The 19,482-nt window shown below is 40.8% G+C and overlaps 1 protein-coding gene across 1 annotated transcript; it reads left to right on the top strand.

Annotated features, from left to right (window-relative positions):
- The first annotated feature begins 977 nt into the window (after positions 1-977).
- ccdc73 (coiled-coil domain containing 73) lies at positions 978-18,119 on the top strand. Its single transcript, XM_076734163.1, is given in 20 exon segments — positions 978-1,022; positions 1,478-1,618; positions 3,960-4,031; positions 4,172-4,243; positions 4,340-4,375; positions 4,568-4,642; positions 7,735-7,773; positions 8,940-9,075; positions 10,475-10,554; positions 10,778-10,900; positions 11,054-11,113; positions 11,329-11,433; positions 12,792-12,902; positions 13,038-13,313; positions 13,482-13,564; positions 13,982-15,332; positions 15,578-15,677; positions 15,878-15,999; positions 17,401-17,489; positions 17,942-18,119. Coding segments are annotated over 20 exon segments (3,294 nt in total).
- Positions 18,120-19,482: the final 1,363 nt, after the last annotated feature.

The raw sequence follows: 19,482 nt of genomic DNA, 5'->3' as shown, positions 1-19,482 counted from the left end.
TCTTTTAATTTGTCACCTGTGTGTAACTCAAAAGCAACACGGACATCATGTTGCTTAACAGGCACTTCTTTAAATTTGTCTTTTTCATGGCTTAGAGAGGGTGGTTAATGCCTGCTCAGCTGAATCACAGGAGAAGCAAATAAAGACATTGTGGTCTACTCCCTCACTCACAGTCACATATACATTCACAGTGTGCCCATAAGACACACATATACTATCACTTTGACACACTAGCATACGTTTGCACGTCCCCTCCCTCTTCAGCCTGGGGTCACATTGTCATTTTATGATAGTAGCCAATTCTAGCAGGGATCATTTAATTCTCCAACATGATTGATACCAGTGCAGGTTAAATGGGAGAAAAAAGGTCTGTTCTATTAAGAGATCAGTGGCTAGTGGAGACCTCCCACTTAAATAGTCATATTTTCCCGTAGGTGTGTGTTTGCGTGTATGCAGTGTGTGTGTCCCTCAGTTTCTTGGTTATGCCGAGGGGACAGAGACAGTTGCACAGGACCATCCACGGGTCAAATTAAATAACCTAGATAATTTAAAAAGCATTGACAGCACAATTTGTCCATTCAGTGTTATTGCTATGACCCCTATTAGTGTCAATGGGCTGGTTCATTTGAACCTTGATGGCTTATCAAGGTGTTGTCTTCTCACTGCAATGGAAGTGGTGTAAAACAAAGACAGAAAAAACTTTAATGGTTATTTCAAAACCATTAGGTTAGATTGTTGTGCTTGAGAAACATTACGAGGCTTTAAAGTGCTAGCCTATTATTTATAATAAAATCATTTAGCAGTAAAAATCGCAGATGAGGAAGTAATTATAAGCTTATAAGTGGAAGAGAGTGTTACTGCTTATTTAACAGCCAATTTTAGAAACCTTTTTCAACTAAATGTTTTGTTTTTTTTTCTGTCTTGATTAACAGGCAGCAGAGACCCAGTGGGACCTTGGCCTGCCCTGAAACAACTTGATGGATCTCAGTGCCGACTGCGGGACACTCCCCACCCACTCCAGTGTAAGTTACGACTTCTGACAGTAGAAGACGAATCAAAGCGCATTCATCATGAGACTTGTTTATTCATTTTAAGATTAGATGTAAAAAAATACTTCTGATGTAAATAATTACCAGCTATTGTGCTCATCACAGTTTTGTTCTCAGAAAGAAAACGTGGAATGTTTTCTGCACGATTCCTAATATTAATTGACAGCTGCAATCCTCTTGCAGTTATTGTACTGCCCACCTGATGAATCACTCATTGAACTTGTTTCAGTGTTTGCTTTTGTTAAACTTTGGTTTTTCATGCTTTCTTATTTAATGCTGGAGGAACTTACTTTGAGCACACCACCTTTGTCCTACAGCCTCAACATATGGCCTCACCTTTTCTGTCTTAAAATTGCCAAACTGTATTTCTTTTGGATTTGGTGACAATTTGAGAAGTTAAATTAGAAGCATTTCCTTTTTTAATGCAGGTAGGAGGTCCTGTGTTGGAGCGGGAGCTGTCTCTGTCCAGCACTTGCTGTCAAACAGAAAGTGGAGGCACCATCTTACTACAGTTGTTGGAATTTAAAACCCATCTACTTGAGGCTGTAGAGGAGCTGCATATTCGGAGGGTATAGTAGCAATCTTAAAATTTGTTGTCAGTGTGTGGCTTTATTTATAAGTAAATCTATAAGTATTGAAAAACAATGTTTTTGTTAAAATTTCAAGTACTGTTATTGTGAAGGCACAACACCACAGTGCTTACTGCACAACAGTAAAACTTTCTGATCTTTGTACCTAATGTGGTAACCAGCAGGTGTCTGGCTTTTTTATGCGCCATCTTTTCATGTCATAATCTTAAAGCAGTGGCTCCCAACTATCATCACTGGTGGCATATCCCCCCTAGCTGTGACCACTTTGCCAAAAACTGATTTTTCCCTTCCCTTATTTGAATGATTTTTTAGAGACCTAAGGAGCTAAAATTGACCCGTAAGTCACAAGAGTAAAGCAACTTGGAGGAATGTATGAGTAAATGAATACCATTTTGTGTCGCAGGAATACATTTTTTCTGTTTTCTTAATCATCTCACGACCCCGATTTATCTTGTATCTCCTTGTCGGGGGTCCAACCACATGTCCGGATCCACTGATCTGAAGAATTAAGTGAACTGTATTTACTCATATTTATCCATACAGTTACTGAAACTCAGCTTTACTGTAGGTTTAAAAGAAATGCCAAAATATGTGTATTGTTTTTGTCATCGCTTGCTTTGTTCCTCTGTGTCACATCGCCATTTAGTGGCTAGAACTTAGACTGTAATGGCTCCAAGTCTGTCTACAGAGCATTGTAATTTCATAGCAATAGTAAGGGAGTTGGTGTTATACATCCCTAGAAGAAGCCAGCTTCCCCATTTGGCAGTCTGGTCAGTAAGACCCAGCTCGGTATGTTGCACATTGCGTCAAGATGGGGGTCACATAAACCATTTGGCCCCTGACCAATAAGTAGAAAGGAAATTTGTTTGTAAAAGTAACAAAAATAAATAAAGCTTTCTACCCTCCAGCAAGTACTTTCAACTTGACAACACATCGTGAGTGTGCTTAAAGGTTAGGGGAGCGAAAATGGGATGTTGGTCGTTTGTTGCCATTTTGTTTTTATTGTTATAGCCATGTTAAGAGGGACACCAACATAGCTGCTGTATCAGTCTGATCCTCCTCAGGCGCTGCCGTTATCAAGTAGCTCTTTGTAGTTGTGTCATTCATGTGGCGGAGAGGTTGAGAAGCGAGAGGATGTCATGATGGTGCCGCACATTCCTGAGCAGGTCAAATTCCAGTGGGCTTTTCTTTTTTAATACAGTGCAACCCACTGCTTTAGTTTGTGAGAATGTGTTATACTGGCAGACTATAGTAGAGAGGAAAGATGTGAAAGGTGAGTGCCTGTGACATTTAGTGTGAGCTGAGAAGCCTTTTGCAGTTCTCAAATGAAGACTAATTATCTTAAGTGCGATATAAATGAAGGCACATTGTGACTTATCACAATGATGCATATACTGGAAAACTTCAGGATAAACTGTCTAACTTCTTCCAACTCAACTATGAAATAAACCATTGCTTTCTCATGCCCAGATGCTTAATTTTTCTTTTTTAATGCCACTAAAAACCATCCATTCAGAACAGCTATAAAACAGTCAAGACATGAAAAGCCATGACAAATATATAATGTTTTAGCTGAAAGTCAAATCTTATATTGTGAGGTTTCATTTAGCACCTTGAAAATTTGAGTGCTCTCTGCCCCAAGTTGAGCTACAGTTGCCTGTTTTGATTTGCATGGATTACCAGGCTCAATAAAGCTTTCTAGTGTCTTTTTAAACACATATACACTCACGCGCGCACACACACACACACGCACACATATAATTATTCTTCAGTGGAAAAATAACAGCTTTATCTCCTGTGCACTCCTTTTTTTTAAGTGCAATGCCACGCTGGTAGCTTAGTTTAATAGGAACTTATAAAATAAACTCAGTGAGTTAACCAGCTCCCACATGCACATAAAAAAGTCCCGTGGATATAGAGAGCAATTGACTTTTACCTGCCTTCTCCGGGGAAAGAGGGAGGATAGGGATGGCTTTCCACAAATATCACCTCCCCTCTTCTTTCTCTGTGTGCATCTGCAAAAGATACGGAGGAATGAGCCAGGTTAGTGCAGTTTGCAGTTCTGGCTCAACTCCAGACAGTTATTTGCCCACAGAATGGAAGAGACAACGGATTTTCAGTTTGTCCCGTTCCTGCTAAGATTGCATTGTACCAGCCATCGCTCCATTTAAATTGACTGTCGTATTATTTAATTTATTAGGTGCACCCACGTTGCCTTGTGTCTGATTGTGAATTACTCCTCACTCAGTCTGTGTGATTGGTCTTTGTTAGGATGGTAGATTGTCAGTTTTTATGTAAATGATGTCTGTCTGTGCTTCAGGCTGCAGAGACACGCTTTGAGGATCAGATCAGTAAACTGGTGTTGGAGAAACAGGAGCTGGAGTGGGAGAAGGTACGGCGAGGCCTGGCTGCCTTTACATCAGCATCTTTAAAAGCTATATTTTAGCACTTTACAATCTTGTATGTCTGGCTTGTATTCTTATTCAATAAATAGTACATTTTGTCATTCCTTTGTCTTTTCCTGTATGTCAGGAATCCCTACAACATCAAAGTGAAACAGTGGCAAACCAGCACACAGAGTCACTTATCAGTGTGAAGAAGCAGGTATGTTTTCACTGTATGGTTACAGTTTAAAAAGAAAATCTAAAGCAGGACTTTTAACAATGCATTAAAGCCTTCAGAACCTTTTCTGCTCTCAAGTTTCAGGCCAAAATAAGAAACATTGAGGAGGAGAAGGTATGAAGAGCTTCTTCCCAAACATGTCAACGTGATACTCAAGAGTGTTTTATTCAATTAATGTTTTTAGTGGAGTAGTAAATTCACTCATCTCAGTTGCTCAATCTTGGCCCTTGCAGTGAATTCTTTTGTGCTGTGCTTTTTGGTATTTATTGCTTTTTTGACACTCACAATAATAATCTAACATTTCAGGGGAAATACCAGGTCAGTGCTGACTTAAAAGAAAAGGAGATTAACAACTTGAAAGAAGAGCTGAAGCTGCTACAGGTACTGAGATATGCAACACTCACGGCCTCACAAAATATTTTTTGTGCTTATGCACATTTGAATTAGGCACAACTGAGTCTCCCAAAAAATTTAAATAAATTGAAAATTCATAACAAAGTCAGTACAGCACCTTTTCACCTTGATAACAGGAGCCCATCGGTTTAAAACATGTCTGTCTTACATGGAGTTCTACTGTTATTTTTTCCATTGAGTACACTTTCATTAAGCTGTGTTGCCAGTGATGACAGGTGGGTGCAGCGGTTTGAGCCAAGATAAAATTGTCATTTTTTATTTATTTTTTTGCCACTATGATGTTGTATTTTGATACCATGATTTCTAAAATCCCTCATTCTTAATTTCCACTTTAATTATTTCACACTTCTTCGCATGTTTCATCTGTGATAATCACATTCTTCTCCAGCTCCCTGACACATGTGATTGTAAGCGTTTATGTATTTGTTCTCTTTTTACCATAATCTTTATTACAAAAATTTCTAAGGCAGTGGGCGATCGATTTGGATTTCCATTCCTGAAGTGATTTTAAATTTCTCACTTGTAAGCAATAATAACAACCTTTGCAGTATAAACCAAATTTATTTTGTAAGTGTTTAAATGATTTTAAAATTTTGCCCCTCAGACATTTGGTCTATTGTAATAAGTCCTTTCTCAGCCCACTCTCTAAACCCAACATCTGATTAACCTGCCTGAAAATCCACATTCGATAAAGGTTGATAAGGTTCCTCCACCCTCTTTACTTAGTGACCAGACCAAGTTTTTTCCAACTGTTTTGCTCCAAAAAAGGTAACGTCTCAAAATGCACTAGTGGACATGAATTTTTTTTTCTAATCTAAGCCAATTTGTCTCCTGCGCTCACCCATCCCATGAAGTTGTGCTGCCCAGTAACATAATTTCAAACTGGGGAAATCAAGGCCTCCCTGCTTTTTTTAGTGAAGTTAACAGCTTCAGTTTAATCTTATGTTTCCTTCTGCAAAATGAATGTAGAAATCAAATTATCTTGCATTTTCAAGATGGATCCTGGTAAACAGATAAAAAATACAATAGACCACCAAATCTGATCTTATCTTGAGTAATTAATCCACCATAATTTGCTTTGTACAACTGTGATGCTTCTGAGGTGAGCATAATGCTTACACACCTAAATCCTGCGCTGACCAATTAAATTTAACCTCTTTGTCCACTGGAGACGGCCCTTTAACCACCAGCATCATAGCCTCCAATTTAGATTTATTAATTTTCTAACTTGACACCGTCCCACAAACCTTCAAACATCACAGCCTCTTCTCCCTCATTCTGTCTCTGTAGCTCACACACCGGCATTCCCACTCACCCCATCACCTTTCTGCCTGTCTTTCCTCCTGTCTGTCTCTCACTATCTCTTTAAATCAGGAAAAAATAATTTTAGCTGTTCAAAGACAAAAAAAAGTAAATCAAGAAAGCACATGTCCAACCATAGTCAAGGGCAGAGGGTTTTAGCACATAGGCCGGATCCAGTCTGGCTCCCACAGTGTTCGTCTTCAGGCTTGACACCACAGAGGTGATATACAGCCGTCCCCACGGTCCGCTGCACTTTAACAACCCAGCCGTGTTACAGAGACAATAGAGACTGTTTTTGATATTCTATCTGGGAGACACCGACTGCCGTGTTTGGCTAAAGTGAGGCCCGGTTGTGTTCATTGCTGGGACACGGTCTAGTGGATTCCTTTAATTTAACACATTTTCACATCAGTGGCAGTTGGGATTGAAGTGATTTAATTGCTGTACCTTGACGATCTGCTAAATTACAAATTTGAGCTCCACTGGAACAGTATGGTTCAATTAATCTATAATTAAATCTAAATAATTCATCTCAGCAGTTATTTTAATCTCAATAAATAACCTGGACGATGAATATCCATTGTAATATGGTTCAGTATTTATCTCAGAATCAAACTAATGACCGCGGTATACCTGCCCAGAACTAGATTAACAAGAATGGCAAATGTAGACTCAATGTCAATCACTCAAGATCAATATTCCTTTATTTGTCCCGTGAGGGGAAATTCCAGAATACAGCAGCATCAGTAAAGATTAATATAAGAAGTTCATGCAAATTAGAAACTGTAGGCAGACTTTGTTTTTGGAAAGTTGTCATTTGATCCGTAGGGGCATGAAGTGCATTGGAAACAGTGATATTACTAAGATCATCAAATTTCTGCATTGTCTCCTGGTGTCAAATAATGGCTTGTCTTTACATGCGGGCTGGTAGAGGTAAGCGGTGCTTCTCAATCTGTCCCCTTTGACACATCAAGCAGAGCAAAGTCACCGGCTGCGTTTGCACATGATGAACGCATGTTTCCCCTTTCCTGCTGCTTTATCTGATTAGTCGTTAGAAGAGATAATTCAGTATTTTGTGAGGAAAAAACAAAACAAAACAAACATTTGACAAAAATCAGAATACCCATAAACTCCTAACCCATAAATCAACTTGCAAGTAACCCCTTAAAAGTTATTTGATGACCCCCTGACGGTCTAGATCCCCAGAATGAGAACCCCACTGATAGCACTTAATGAAGAGCTGATACAATTGTAAGCTGAATATCTTTGGGTTGGTTTTACAAAACATGACATTTGATGATGTCACCTCAGGCACCTGATTGATATTTTTTTACTCATTAGTGAAGGTAATCATTACCTGCAGCCCTACATCAATACAGAGGCAGCTCATTTGATGAAATCTGTGATGTAATTGCATATAGATGATAAACAGGACGTCTCATCCACATTGTTGTAAAAGTTGAGAATCAGAGCTCATTCTTGACCTTGGAAACAGCAGCTGACAACTCAGTCTCACCTGAAGATCCATTCAGGAGCTCTTCTGTGTGTGTGTTGTGTTGTGTCTTGATTTAATGTGTCCACAAATGTGGTATATTGGGTTTGTGTGAAGAAAATCTAATCTAATCTAATTAGATTTTTTTGAATGCTGAGAAGAAGTGTGGAAAACCTCAAATTCACACACAGTAACACGTATTGCTCTGCTCATCAGAGCTGAAACCCCTTTATTATGTTGAGTTTCTTTTACTGCTGTTTTGCAGTTATTGAAGTACAACTTGGAGAAGAAATCAAGCGAGCTGGTAAGGAAGGATTTTCCTCTTGTACAAACTGTTGACAGAGGATGGGTGGGAGGAAGAAAAATTAAAAGAGGAGGATGAGGGAATGGTGCTAAGGAGAGATGGGTTTGGGGGAAGAGCTCATCAGGAGTAACGGATAGGGAGTGTGTGACACTTTGAACTGCCAGCACAGCAGAGAAAATATCTCTATTAAAATATTTTATAACTGGGCCTCGCTCAGTTTAACCTTCTTCACATAACAGTGGCTCAGCAGAGTGAGTCGAAGTGAGCTGGTGTGTTGGAGAGAGGCCGGGGAGGGAGTGAGAATGAGAGCGAAGGGAGTGAGTGGGACAGCGAGAGGGAAGAAAAGAATCTGCTCAGCTTGATACAGACAATCAAAGTATAATGGCAGTTTGAAGAGCGATAAAGCGCTCTGAGGCATGCTCCGAGTTGATTCTTTCATCCCACAGAAAAGAGACAGGCGTTAGCTGTGTTAAACCATGATCCTCTCATTCGCTTGACAGCTGTTTCCCCTGTAGGATTCTATGTCTGACAAAATGAGTACAGACCTCGAGCCAGCAGCCAGTTAGCTTAGCTTGACAGAAACACTGGAAGTAGGGGGAAACAACTAGCCCGACTCTGTCCAATGTTGAAACAAATCCACCTACCAGAACCTCTAAAGCTCACTAATTGACACGCTACATCTCATGTGTTCAATCAATACAAAATCCAACGTGTGAAAACAACACATTTGAATTTTCCTGAGGCTTATTAGAAGGTGGATTTTGTAAACTGTGGACACAGTCAGACTAGCTGTTGCCCTCTGCTACTAGTATTTATGCTAGGCTTAATTAACCAGCTGTTATCTGTGGCTTCATAGTTAACAGACAGACATGATCTTATCATCAATCTCTTGGCAAGACAGCAAAGACATGTATTGAACTATTGCTCTCAGTAAAGAAACATTTTACAGTTTTCACAGTTCATCCTCATTAATCTTTGTATCTATTCATTCATTCACTCTTGGAGTATTTTTGGAGCCAAGTATGCATTGTTGTAGAGTTTCTGCTCTGTACTTTCACAGATCTGTGGATTAAACAGAGTTCTGTGTGATGGCAGCTTTTTTCTTGGATTTTTCTCTGTCGAGGGCACTCATTTCCTTGTCTGTTTCAACTGTTTCCCTTCCCCAGGAACAGAAACTAGCATTGCAGAGCAGGTCAAAGGACAGCCACTTGAACCAGCTGGGGGAGGTTGAAAGGCGTTTCAGTGCTCTGTCGAAGCAGTGTGCCATGGTCAAGCAGGCCCACGAAAAACTAGAGGACAACGGTAATGAATGGAAGGATAGCACAGAAGGACACGTGTTAATGGTTGTAGATTTATAAATTATACAATGCTGCAAAGACACATCCGCACTAATGTGCTGCACAGATCAGGATGCATACAGGACACGCTACTGAAGGTTACTGGGCTAAAGTGAATAGATGTTAGCAGAAGGGGCCCTGTTTTGCCCCAGAACAGCCTGAATTCTTTAGGGTACGAATGTAACAAGGTGCTGGAAACAACTCGCAGGGATGTTGGTCCTCACTGACTTGATACGGTGGTCTGACTCAGCTCTTTCAGAGTTTTCCACAGCACATTCATTCCTGAAAACATCCAGTTTCACTTCATCTCCAAGATACTGTTTTGGGGTCGGGATCTGGGTAATGAACAAAGATCACTGTCATGTTTCTTGAAATGCTCCCACAGGATATTTTGACATTGAGTCGCAGTGGCCATGAATTGATCTCCCGGGTCAGCAGCAGTGTAGTGTTAGACTGTACTCAGTTGCTGCCACGGGGCTTCATGTGAGCCAATAAAACATTCCCACAACATGAATACCAGCCGGCCAGGCTCTGTGGATCCATGCTGTTGACAACAAGTATGCATCCTGCTGTTAAATGAGGCATTTTGCTGCTCTTCAGCTGTCCACTTCTGTTAACCACGTATCCAGCGTAGCTTCCTCTACTTGTTGCCAGCTGACAATAGAGGAGACGGGCGTTACTTTATGCTGCTGTAGCCCAGAACCCTCAAGGTTCAGTGTGCGATGTCATGTAGTTTTGGCTCGCCGGAAATCGACTGAGTGAATCATTTTAGTGTGTGTCGATATAAATAAAGTTGAAGACGGTGCCAAATTCAAGCTTTCACAATCACAGCCATTTAAATCAGACGTGTTGCCAATCAGATGGTCCAGTCAGAGTTAGTTCAACTCACACTGTTTTTTTGTCATGTCCTGAATGTCGACAGTAGTAGATAGCCTCTTCTCTGGAGGCCTACAGTAACATATACAGTGATGTACATACTGCAGAATTACATTAGCTTGCTGTTGTTATCAGGACAAATGACAATATGAAATATGTGCTGTTAACAGTAGAAGGCTTTATATTATCAGGTGACCATTGTAATCTTAAATTGTAGCCAGTTATATAGTAACAGCTCCATTGCCCATTTTAAGCACATTTATCTCAAATTCCTACAGCACAGTATCTGTGTTTATGTGAAGGTAGACGGCTCATTCTGCCACAGCTGTTACATATTTAAAATAGACTTTCTGTGACATCCCTGAAAGTCTTACACTCGTCATTTACTGTAAAGGACACAGAACAACCAGAGTGAAGATATTAAACTACAGTATCTGTCCTTATCAGTCGATGGTATGATGGTGGTTTACCGTGTGTTATTCTTACAGTTGATGAGGCCATGAAAAGAAATATGAAACTGACTTCTGCAATCGAAAAACAAGAAGCCATTATTGTGTCACTAAAGAAGGTATGTGGAAAAGTGCCCTGATGTTTGGAAGGATTTCAGGCAAGATGTCATCACGTCTTATGTAATATCCATATCTCACTGTGTGTCACACAAAATGCTTTTGTTCCTGAAGTTTGTAAGCTGACTTGACTAATTCCAGAGGACTTAACTCAAGTAGATCCAGAGGAATCAGGTTGGATAATTTTGTGCTTCTGAAATGATTGAATGTTTGGGGCTTTTTCAGGAGTTGGAGGAGGTCAGTAAACAGCTGATCAAGGCCAAGATGTTAGCAGTTGGACGTAACAAGAGCCAAAGTCCTACAGGCAGAGAGCAGCATGTACAGCAGCTGCACCACAGACTGAACATGGTAAATAACAATCACTAAATAGGAGTACATCTGTTTGTGCTGGCCCCAAAACTGGTTCATACTGATCTCTATCACATCAAAATCAAACTCGTTCTGACAGTTTGCCAGAGAGCTAATCATGATGCATTCTGTGTTTATATTTTCTATGTTTAGGAAACGGAAATGAACAAGAAACTCAGGGAGGAAAACGTAGCTCTAAGAGCAGAAAAGCAGGTCAGAAACTAGGAAACAGGAAGGAAATGATGTGACCACTACCTTAATCTTGATGCTCTTTCTCCACCGATAATTTGTTAGTGTGGCTGTTTTGGAGGTTGCCTTGCTGTCCTAAGTAATACTGAAGAAAGTGCCTTACCTAGTCTATGTTTTACCTTTTCACCATTCAAAGTGCGTTTAAGCTAAATCTCTTTATTCTGTGTGTGTTTGTTTAGGAGGTGGTGAAGTCTCTCCAGCATACCCAGCAGCTGTTGTTGAGTCAGACACAGACAGTAAGCAGAGTAGAGCTGGAGCTGCAGACACAAGGAGAGCAGTACCAGGTCAGAGTCTTTGCTGGTTTATGGACATAACTCTTCTTATTGTTTACAGCCTGCATTAGCACAGACTTACTCTCATATTTGTCTTAAATTGCCTTATTTTGAATAACTTTTATTTAAATCCTGTCGTCCTGTCTGCCACCATATCATTTTTTAATGTTTTTGTTTAAAACTTGTTTTCGTCCATAACTCAAGAATTCCTACGCAAATTGTGACAAAAACTGTGAAGCGGTAATTCTAGTTTACATTTTGATTTTAGATTAAATTGATTTAAATTCAGTTGGAATTTAAATTTTGACCTGAGATGAGCTCAAAAGAAGATAACGATCAAGAAAATAATAGAAACCTACTTTATAGTAGAAGGCTTACTAAATCATGTTATCGTTGTGTTAAATCAGGGCAGACCTCCTGCATCTTCATCACTTTATCTACTGTCAGAAATAATTTGATTAAGAAATAAATCTTACCTTTTTCAATTTTGTAGTTTAACAGGAAAGTAAAGCTGTTAATCTTATAGAGAGAGACAATTGTCTGAAGTAATTGAGGATGTTTTATGTCATGTTAAAGAGAAAACATAGAATGAAATTCTTCCCTGTCGTTATTGTGGAATTTAGACCAATCATCTTTTTGTGTTTTTTTTTTTCTTTTCGGACAGATAAAGCCGAAAGGCATATGGAAAAAATCACATTGTGTAATCATCCAGATTAAAATGGGAAGTTATATGATTTGAGTGTTTGTAGGTTATAATTAAAAGGCTCATGAATATTTTAAGTAAGATGGAATAAACCAGGAGTATTACAAGCTCAGAAGAATTGTAAATTTCTGAGATGGTTCGTTTGAGCAAAAGCTTTTTAAAATATGCTCGTACTTTAACTGATGTAAACAAATACATTCGATTGGATTTGATATATTTTTCCAACAAAATAAAACTCTGCACCTCCTGTTGGCTGCACACAGATCAGGAATTTTTCAGGGTCTATTTAAATGATTATGGAGTGAATTTACACGAGGACAGAAATAAATGATGACCATCGTTTCTCCTCATAAACGTGGTGTTGTATATCACATTAGTGAATATAATCCCGTCTGCAACTGAATGATAGTTAGTGTGTTTTTTCTCCATTTACGGCCTTTGCAGTTTATTATTCTCTTCTCTCCTCTCTGTACCCCCCTCTCATTTTTAATTCACCTATTCATTAATTTATTAAAATCATTATTAAAATGACACAAGCCAACTGATTTGTATTAGCAAGAAGCCCTCTTTCTCCCTACCATGTTTAAGACCTTCTGTTCACGTTAAATAAACACATAAAAATTTAGTACTGCATTAAAAATCCTATGGGTGATTAATTTTACTGCAGGCCCTTAAGCAGGAACATGAGGTGATGCGAGAGAAAAGCAAGGCAACGGAAGACAAGGTGGCCCAACTGATGGAGAGCTACGCCGCTTCCAAGACCAGCTGGGACAAAGAGGTAGAAGAAGAAGTGGAGTGTGAGACAGGGCAGTATGATGGTGACATTTTTATATAACAACAGCATTCGTCAGAAACATCTGAAATGAGCCATCGTGTCAGTTTTCATTTGTCTCTGTACGGTTGTATTAAACAGAAGGCAATGTTTCTGGATTGCATCAAGAGTGAGCAGCAGGGCCTTCGAGCAGTGAACACGGCTTACGATGGGCTTCATCAGAAACACACTGAAGCGTCCTCACAGGCCAGCGTGCAGGCGCAGCATACATATGACTTGGAGGTACAGAGACAGGCTGTATTCAAAAGCTGCTGTACTAGATACTGATTTGGCTAAAACTTAGCGTGTAGTGTGCGGTATGAAAACAAAGAAATATCTGCAGTATGCCAAAAATAATCTGGATGCCTTAATGATTCAGCAAAAATCTCCAGTGAGCATCGGACCCGTTTATCTCACCTATTGTGTCCCACAATGCAAAGCACTGGAGCGGTGACAACAGCCAGCTGGGCCAACAAAAGGAAGTTTGTTTTTAATATTTTCATGTGCTATTTCATCACTAAATTCATCACTTTTTTTCATATGAAGATAAACACTGAGACCGAAGAGCCAGCCAGTCTGGAGGACACAGGAGCTGTGACTGAGCTAGTCCCTGCAACAGCTGGAGGTCAGCCAGCTAAAAATACACATGATAAAAATACCTTAGTACTTGTTCTATTTTGAGGCTTCAGCATTTTATTGAGAACGCAGACAGACATTTTTATATCATTTTAATTTATGAGCAGAGACTTTTTTTTCTAAACATTTATGTTGTGTTCTCTTTCAGGACAAGACACCCCAAACCGCCACCAACAGTCTCAGTTTAAACAGCCCCTAAACCCTGTAAACCTGTTTACCTGCCCATTCATCAACAACCTGGACAGCCTCTGTCTTTCTGGAACGACAGGCAGTGACAGCAGCATATCAAACAAACACGTAAACAACTCGAACACAAGTGAGACGGATCGTGATGAAGTTTCAGGTTTACTTCGTGCTACGTCCTCTTTGTCTGATAATGGGCTGCTGATTAGCAAAGGTAGCTGTGTGAGGGACACATCAGCTGCATCGAGCCCTGACCAAAGGTCTGTCGATGGAAAGAGTGATGAAGGGGACGGAGAAATGAGTGAGAAAGGTGATGTGAAACGAGGAAAAAGCAGCAGAGAAGATGAGCGAAGAAATGAGGAGCAGCCGTGTAATCCAAGGGTCCAAGGAAAAGAGGTGAAGGAGGGAGGAGGCGCTGGCGGAAAGAGAGGAACGCTCATGGCCCAAGCAGCAGATAGAGCAGACAGAGAGGATAGCCAGAGGTCAGCGCAAGATGCAGGAGACACCAAACAGCCTGAAACAGAAACAAAAGATAGTGCAGAGGGAGATGGGCCAGATGGAGTGGAAGAGAGAGGAACGACAGGGCCACACACGCCAGAAACCCAGAGACCGACCCAGACGACTACTGACACAACCACCGAGCAGAGCAACACACAGCAGGTCATTGACTTCAGGCATACTGAGCCACCACTGGCTGCCTGTGAGCCCTCAGGCTGCTCTCAGACAGCCAGTGAGAAGGTTGCAGACTCCAGTCTTGTGAGTAACGGATATGAGATTAGGAGAGAAGTACACACCCTCTGTCATGATGAGGCCCAAAACTCCGCTCAAGACTCAGCTCATCAAATCTCTGAGAAAACCACGGAAGAGAAGCCGTCCGACAAATCAGCTCCCAACATCCCCGCTGAACTTTGTGGACCGCTGAATCAGTCAAATATTTGTAACTCACAGACCAATAATACAGCTCGGTCAGATAACATTGTCTGTATCCAAGAGACAGCTGCAACACAAACACCACCTAGCAATCCTTCTGATATGAAGCAAACAGATGAAATGTGTGATACGCATGTGAAAGTCGAACCACAAGCATTCCCTCAAAGTCAGGAAATCCCAGAGCAGCAGCGTGGACAGCTGAGGTCTCTGATACCTGATGATGAGGATGATGATTCTTCTGCATGTAAGAAGGTGGAAGGTCAGTCGAATGTAGACACATGTGAAAACAATGAGACTGCCCGGGAAGCTGTGGTAAAATCCATTCTGAAGGATGTCACAGTGGATACTGTGGAAAGTAAATCTGAGACCAGCAGCTGTCAGGAGAACATGAAAAATGACAAAGTAGAGGATGAAGGAGATGCAAAGACGACTAAAACTGATGTCCATTCGAGTCCTGAGAATGACAATGGGGCTTTGCCAGAGACCAGCAGCACTAAATGTTTTGCCCAATCTCCAGCAAAAGAAATGCCACTTGAAGACGCTAACAAGGTAATGAGCAATAAGACTTACAGGCCGTCATTTGACTGGGACAGTTCAGTAGGCTCAAGACCGAAGACTGATGTCTCCGTCCTGCATTACATTGTTCAGGTATTACAATTCAAAAATGCAAGGATTACCATTTAGTAATGGTAACTTCTATCAGCTACTTTGCAGACGTGTGTGGATGTAGCTTTACGCTAAAGTCTCAGATAGGTTTGCTTTAAAGCAAGGATAAAGTTGTAATCCAAAATGCCACATGTAGCAGCATTGAGAAATTAGTTAAGGCACGTATGAGCGGGACTTTTACACCGGCTGTTTTCTTCTGGGTAACATACACATTGGTTTGTTTTCAGGGATCTCCTGTGTTTGAGCAAAATACAAGAGGTCCTGTTCGAGTCCTTGGACAGCCCTCCAGCACAATCCCTGTGTTCCTCAAAAGCAAGCAGAACAAAGGTGACTGTTGAGCTCATACTGTATGACCCCTTCCATTGAAAAGCATAACGCCATTGTGGAAGACAGCAGTGCTGCGCTGTCGATCCACCGCTAACCTTTGACACAGTGAACTCGTTGTACATCTGTAGTTCGTACCGTCTCTACTAATCATTCATTCTCATATTCTTGATGATCTTGCCATCTCACCTCATCCTTCCTAGTCCCCTTGGTGGTGACCAGAGCATCAGATCTGTTGAATGCCTCCAGTTTCTCTGGGACTGCGGCTTCCTCAAGGAGACACCAGCAGGGAGAATGGACGGATACGGGAGAGACAGCAGACATGGTCAGTTACTGAACCTGTTACGATGTAAGACGCTGCTCCTTTGTGACAAACTCACAAATAACTCAAAAGTTACATTATGCTCCACACACTGTTAACCGCCAACCTGATTCACATGTTACAGGTAGAACAGCACAATGATTTACATGCCCCTGTATCTCCTATGATGTATTAATGATTCCTCACTGTATGAGCTCATCTTTCACCTATGTGGAAAATTTAATTTCAGCTGTTAAAGCCCATGGCCAAGTATATTTAATCACAGTAAAGCCACAACATTGTTCCACGTTACAGCTTGACACTGAACAGCAGGAAATGGCCACAGTGTGATGTTCACTTAGAAACACGTGAGCCGCCTCAGATGACGTGAGAATGACCCTTATAAGATATTTTCTCTATCAAATGACTTGGTTTGAGGTTCCCTCGTCGTTGTAGAAAATGTGTGTGAGTGGACCTCAGGGGAAATGTGTGCTAGAGCTCAGTGAATACGTCTGTTCTATCAAGCTGACATGTCATCATAAGAAGTAGACATTAGATGCTTTTTCCAACATTTTTGTGGTCCAAAAAAGTCCAAATGTGAGAGCAAGCAAATATTAGCTCAGGCCAACACAATTAACAGAATGTGCAGAATATCTGAGAAAGACTTTTACGTGTATGAAAGTCTGACAAATGTTCAGTCAGTTGTTGAGTGAAGGGATGTAGCTGATGTATGCTGAATTCAGAGACATCCTGTAGACAGCCAGACAGACAGAGAATGAACGACCTGTGCAAGAAAATCGACCTAATGATGCTTGGGTACCTCTCCTCTCTCACTCACTCAGTCTTTATCCATCTCTTCACTCTCTCACTTCATCATCCATCTCTCACTAACTCACTTTCTCCATCCTCTTGCTCGTTCTCTCTTTCTCATTCTCCACGTTGCTTTTGCACTCTCACACACTCTCCCGCTCTCTTTTGTCACCATCACCACAAACTGTCACTCGGTGTTTTATAAGATCCAGGTGCTGGCAATCGAGGGAGATAGAGTGCAATATGCCGAGAGTATGAGAAAGAAAAACTGCTCTGATAGTTAAACAAATTGCAGCGAGGGCCAAAGCCCTTATTTTCTGCAGACTCTGAACACTGGGAATGTCACACAGAGTTCAGTCTGGGCCCGGCTACTTTCTCTGGTCTGGATACTGTTACATATCAATTGCCACTGGTTATTGTCTGCTCTGCATTTGTTTATCGGTTAATGCTCCTTTTACTACAACGTTTCCTCAGAAGGCACTGAGCCTTGAGAAAGCATGAATCCTTTAGCTGCTTTTTATTTTACAGGATAAACAGAAGACAAGCATCCACTGTTTTACTTTAGAGGTTTGTGCTCTACTGTTTGTACTTGTTGCTGTCATTTTTTTTACATAGGAGAGCAGAGCTTCTCTGTCCATCACTTCTTTTCCAGTCTCCACATCCTCCATCACAGTTAGCAGACAGTCATGGCAGACCACCCCAGGGTAAGCAGTATACCCTACAGAAAGACATACGTTTTGACTGCCATTGTAGTTTCAAGGTTTTACAATAATTTAACAAAAGCTATGGAATTAAACACTAAATAGACAAAGGATGATGCAGATTTTGCAGTGTTTACATATTTCACAAACTAACATTTGTGCAGAGCAGACCTTATTGGTATTGTCAGCCTAAAAGTTAGCCAGATGTTGCTGCTGCACACCCAGAGCAGTGAGAGTGAGGACAAACACTCTTAATGCTTAACACTGCTGCACCATGCAGGTTACTAAAGTGTGATATTTTAGCACAATAAGTTCCAAATTTTAGTGAGAAGTCATTGTTTTAAAGTGGTTTCATAATGCTTCTTGTTGTTTATCTGCAGGAGTTCTATCATTTGGAGTCATAGTATTATAATTGCTGACTAAAAGTAGTTAATATTGGTGTCTGCTTAAAATAGGTGCAGCAGAGCTCTGACCTCAGCTGCAGGTCCGAGCTCAGAGACGGACCGGGAACTCCGCTGCTCTCAGGAGAGGGAAGAGCAGCAGTCATCATTCAGAGCCCATATCTCCAAAATTGAACAGTTCCTCAACACAGAGAGGCTTCGTCTGCCCAAGAGACGAAGAATGGACAACTAAACCCCCAAACTGTTGCTGTGCAGTCACGTTACGAAAGCCTTCTGCTGTAGCACACGTTGGTGACTAGTGCAGGTTTAAATGTTCTGAAAGCTATCACTTTTATTATATCGACGCATTAACAGTTCTTTTCAACTTAATAGATCAGATTGCTTTTCAGTGGGATTTATTGGCAAAGTTATAAGATCTTAATGTGTTAAAAACTGTAAAAGGTTGTCTAGGTTTTGGCTTAAATCATTGCCTGTTCACATTTCTGCATTTTCCAGGGGAAAACAGTTCTGTTCGTTCGTGGTTACATTGTCATTGTGTAATTGTTGGTATGCAGGAGAGAAGGAGGTTGATTATTCCTCTGGAAGTTCATGTCACTATACTGTATTTGAAGATTGTCTGTTCACATACAGTTGTATGTATATAAAGCAGTGTTAAATGTATGCATATCATACATAAAAAACTAATTACACTTCTGTCTTGTCATTTGATGGCTCAGTGAAATTTGGTTGTAACTGTGATAAATCCCTGCTGTAGCTGTATGTTTCACAGCTCGCTGTTTTTTTATAGACCAGGACAAATTTATTGAAACAACAGAGCTGCCACTGGGAGCCGTGCGTGTCACAGCAAACAGCCAGACAAATAAACAACAAAGGCCAAACACTGTTAAAAAGGCCTGCCACTGTTAACATGCTAATTAACATTAATTAGCACCATGGCCAATCAGGGTTGCAGGTCTCAGAGGAGCTCTAATTGTGGAGGCACCTTTGGTCGACACCATGTTGTTGCTGCTGCTGCTGCTGCTGCTGCAGCTGTTGGAGCAATTATGAGTTAGGACACAACTGGTTAGAGTCTGTTAATACACATTAACATGAATTAAGAGATAACAATTAGCACCCCCCCCCCCCAACATAATTAACAAAAATCAATTAGCAAACATGCAGTCTAATTAACACAATAACACAAGCCTCTCGTTAACTTTATGTTCCCTGTGAGGAATGAACATATGGCCCAATGTGAGCATAAAGCGGCTGACCACAGGTACTTGACTTCTATGTTACTGTACACATCTGACGCATTTCAGTGAACTGACAAAGCTTTTGGAAGTGGGCTGGAGGAACAGCAAGGTATAATAGAGTTTTAGTGAGTTTAGTTTAAAACATCCTCTGAACTGAGCAGTAAACACGGGATTTACAGGATGGTGCAGCAGGTTTGACGAAGAAGCAGAGTGGCAGAAAATGAACGGCGGCTCCAGTGAGATTCCCTGTGAGTAGTAGCACTGAAAACAGGAACATTTAGGCTAAACTGGCTGAAATATGAACAGAAATGTTTGTGCACTGAAATCCTTTTTCACTCATATCCTCTGTTAAATTTCAGC

The sequence above is a fragment of the Chaetodon auriga genome, chromosome 6 (assembly GCF_051107435.1).
Source record: "Chaetodon auriga isolate fChaAug3 chromosome 6, fChaAug3.hap1, whole genome shotgun sequence".
NCBI lineage: Eukaryota > Metazoa > Chordata > Actinopteri > Chaetodontiformes > Chaetodontidae > Chaetodon > Chaetodon auriga.
Note: the sequence above shows the minus strand (reverse complement) of the source record. Positions and strands in the feature narration are given on the sequence as shown.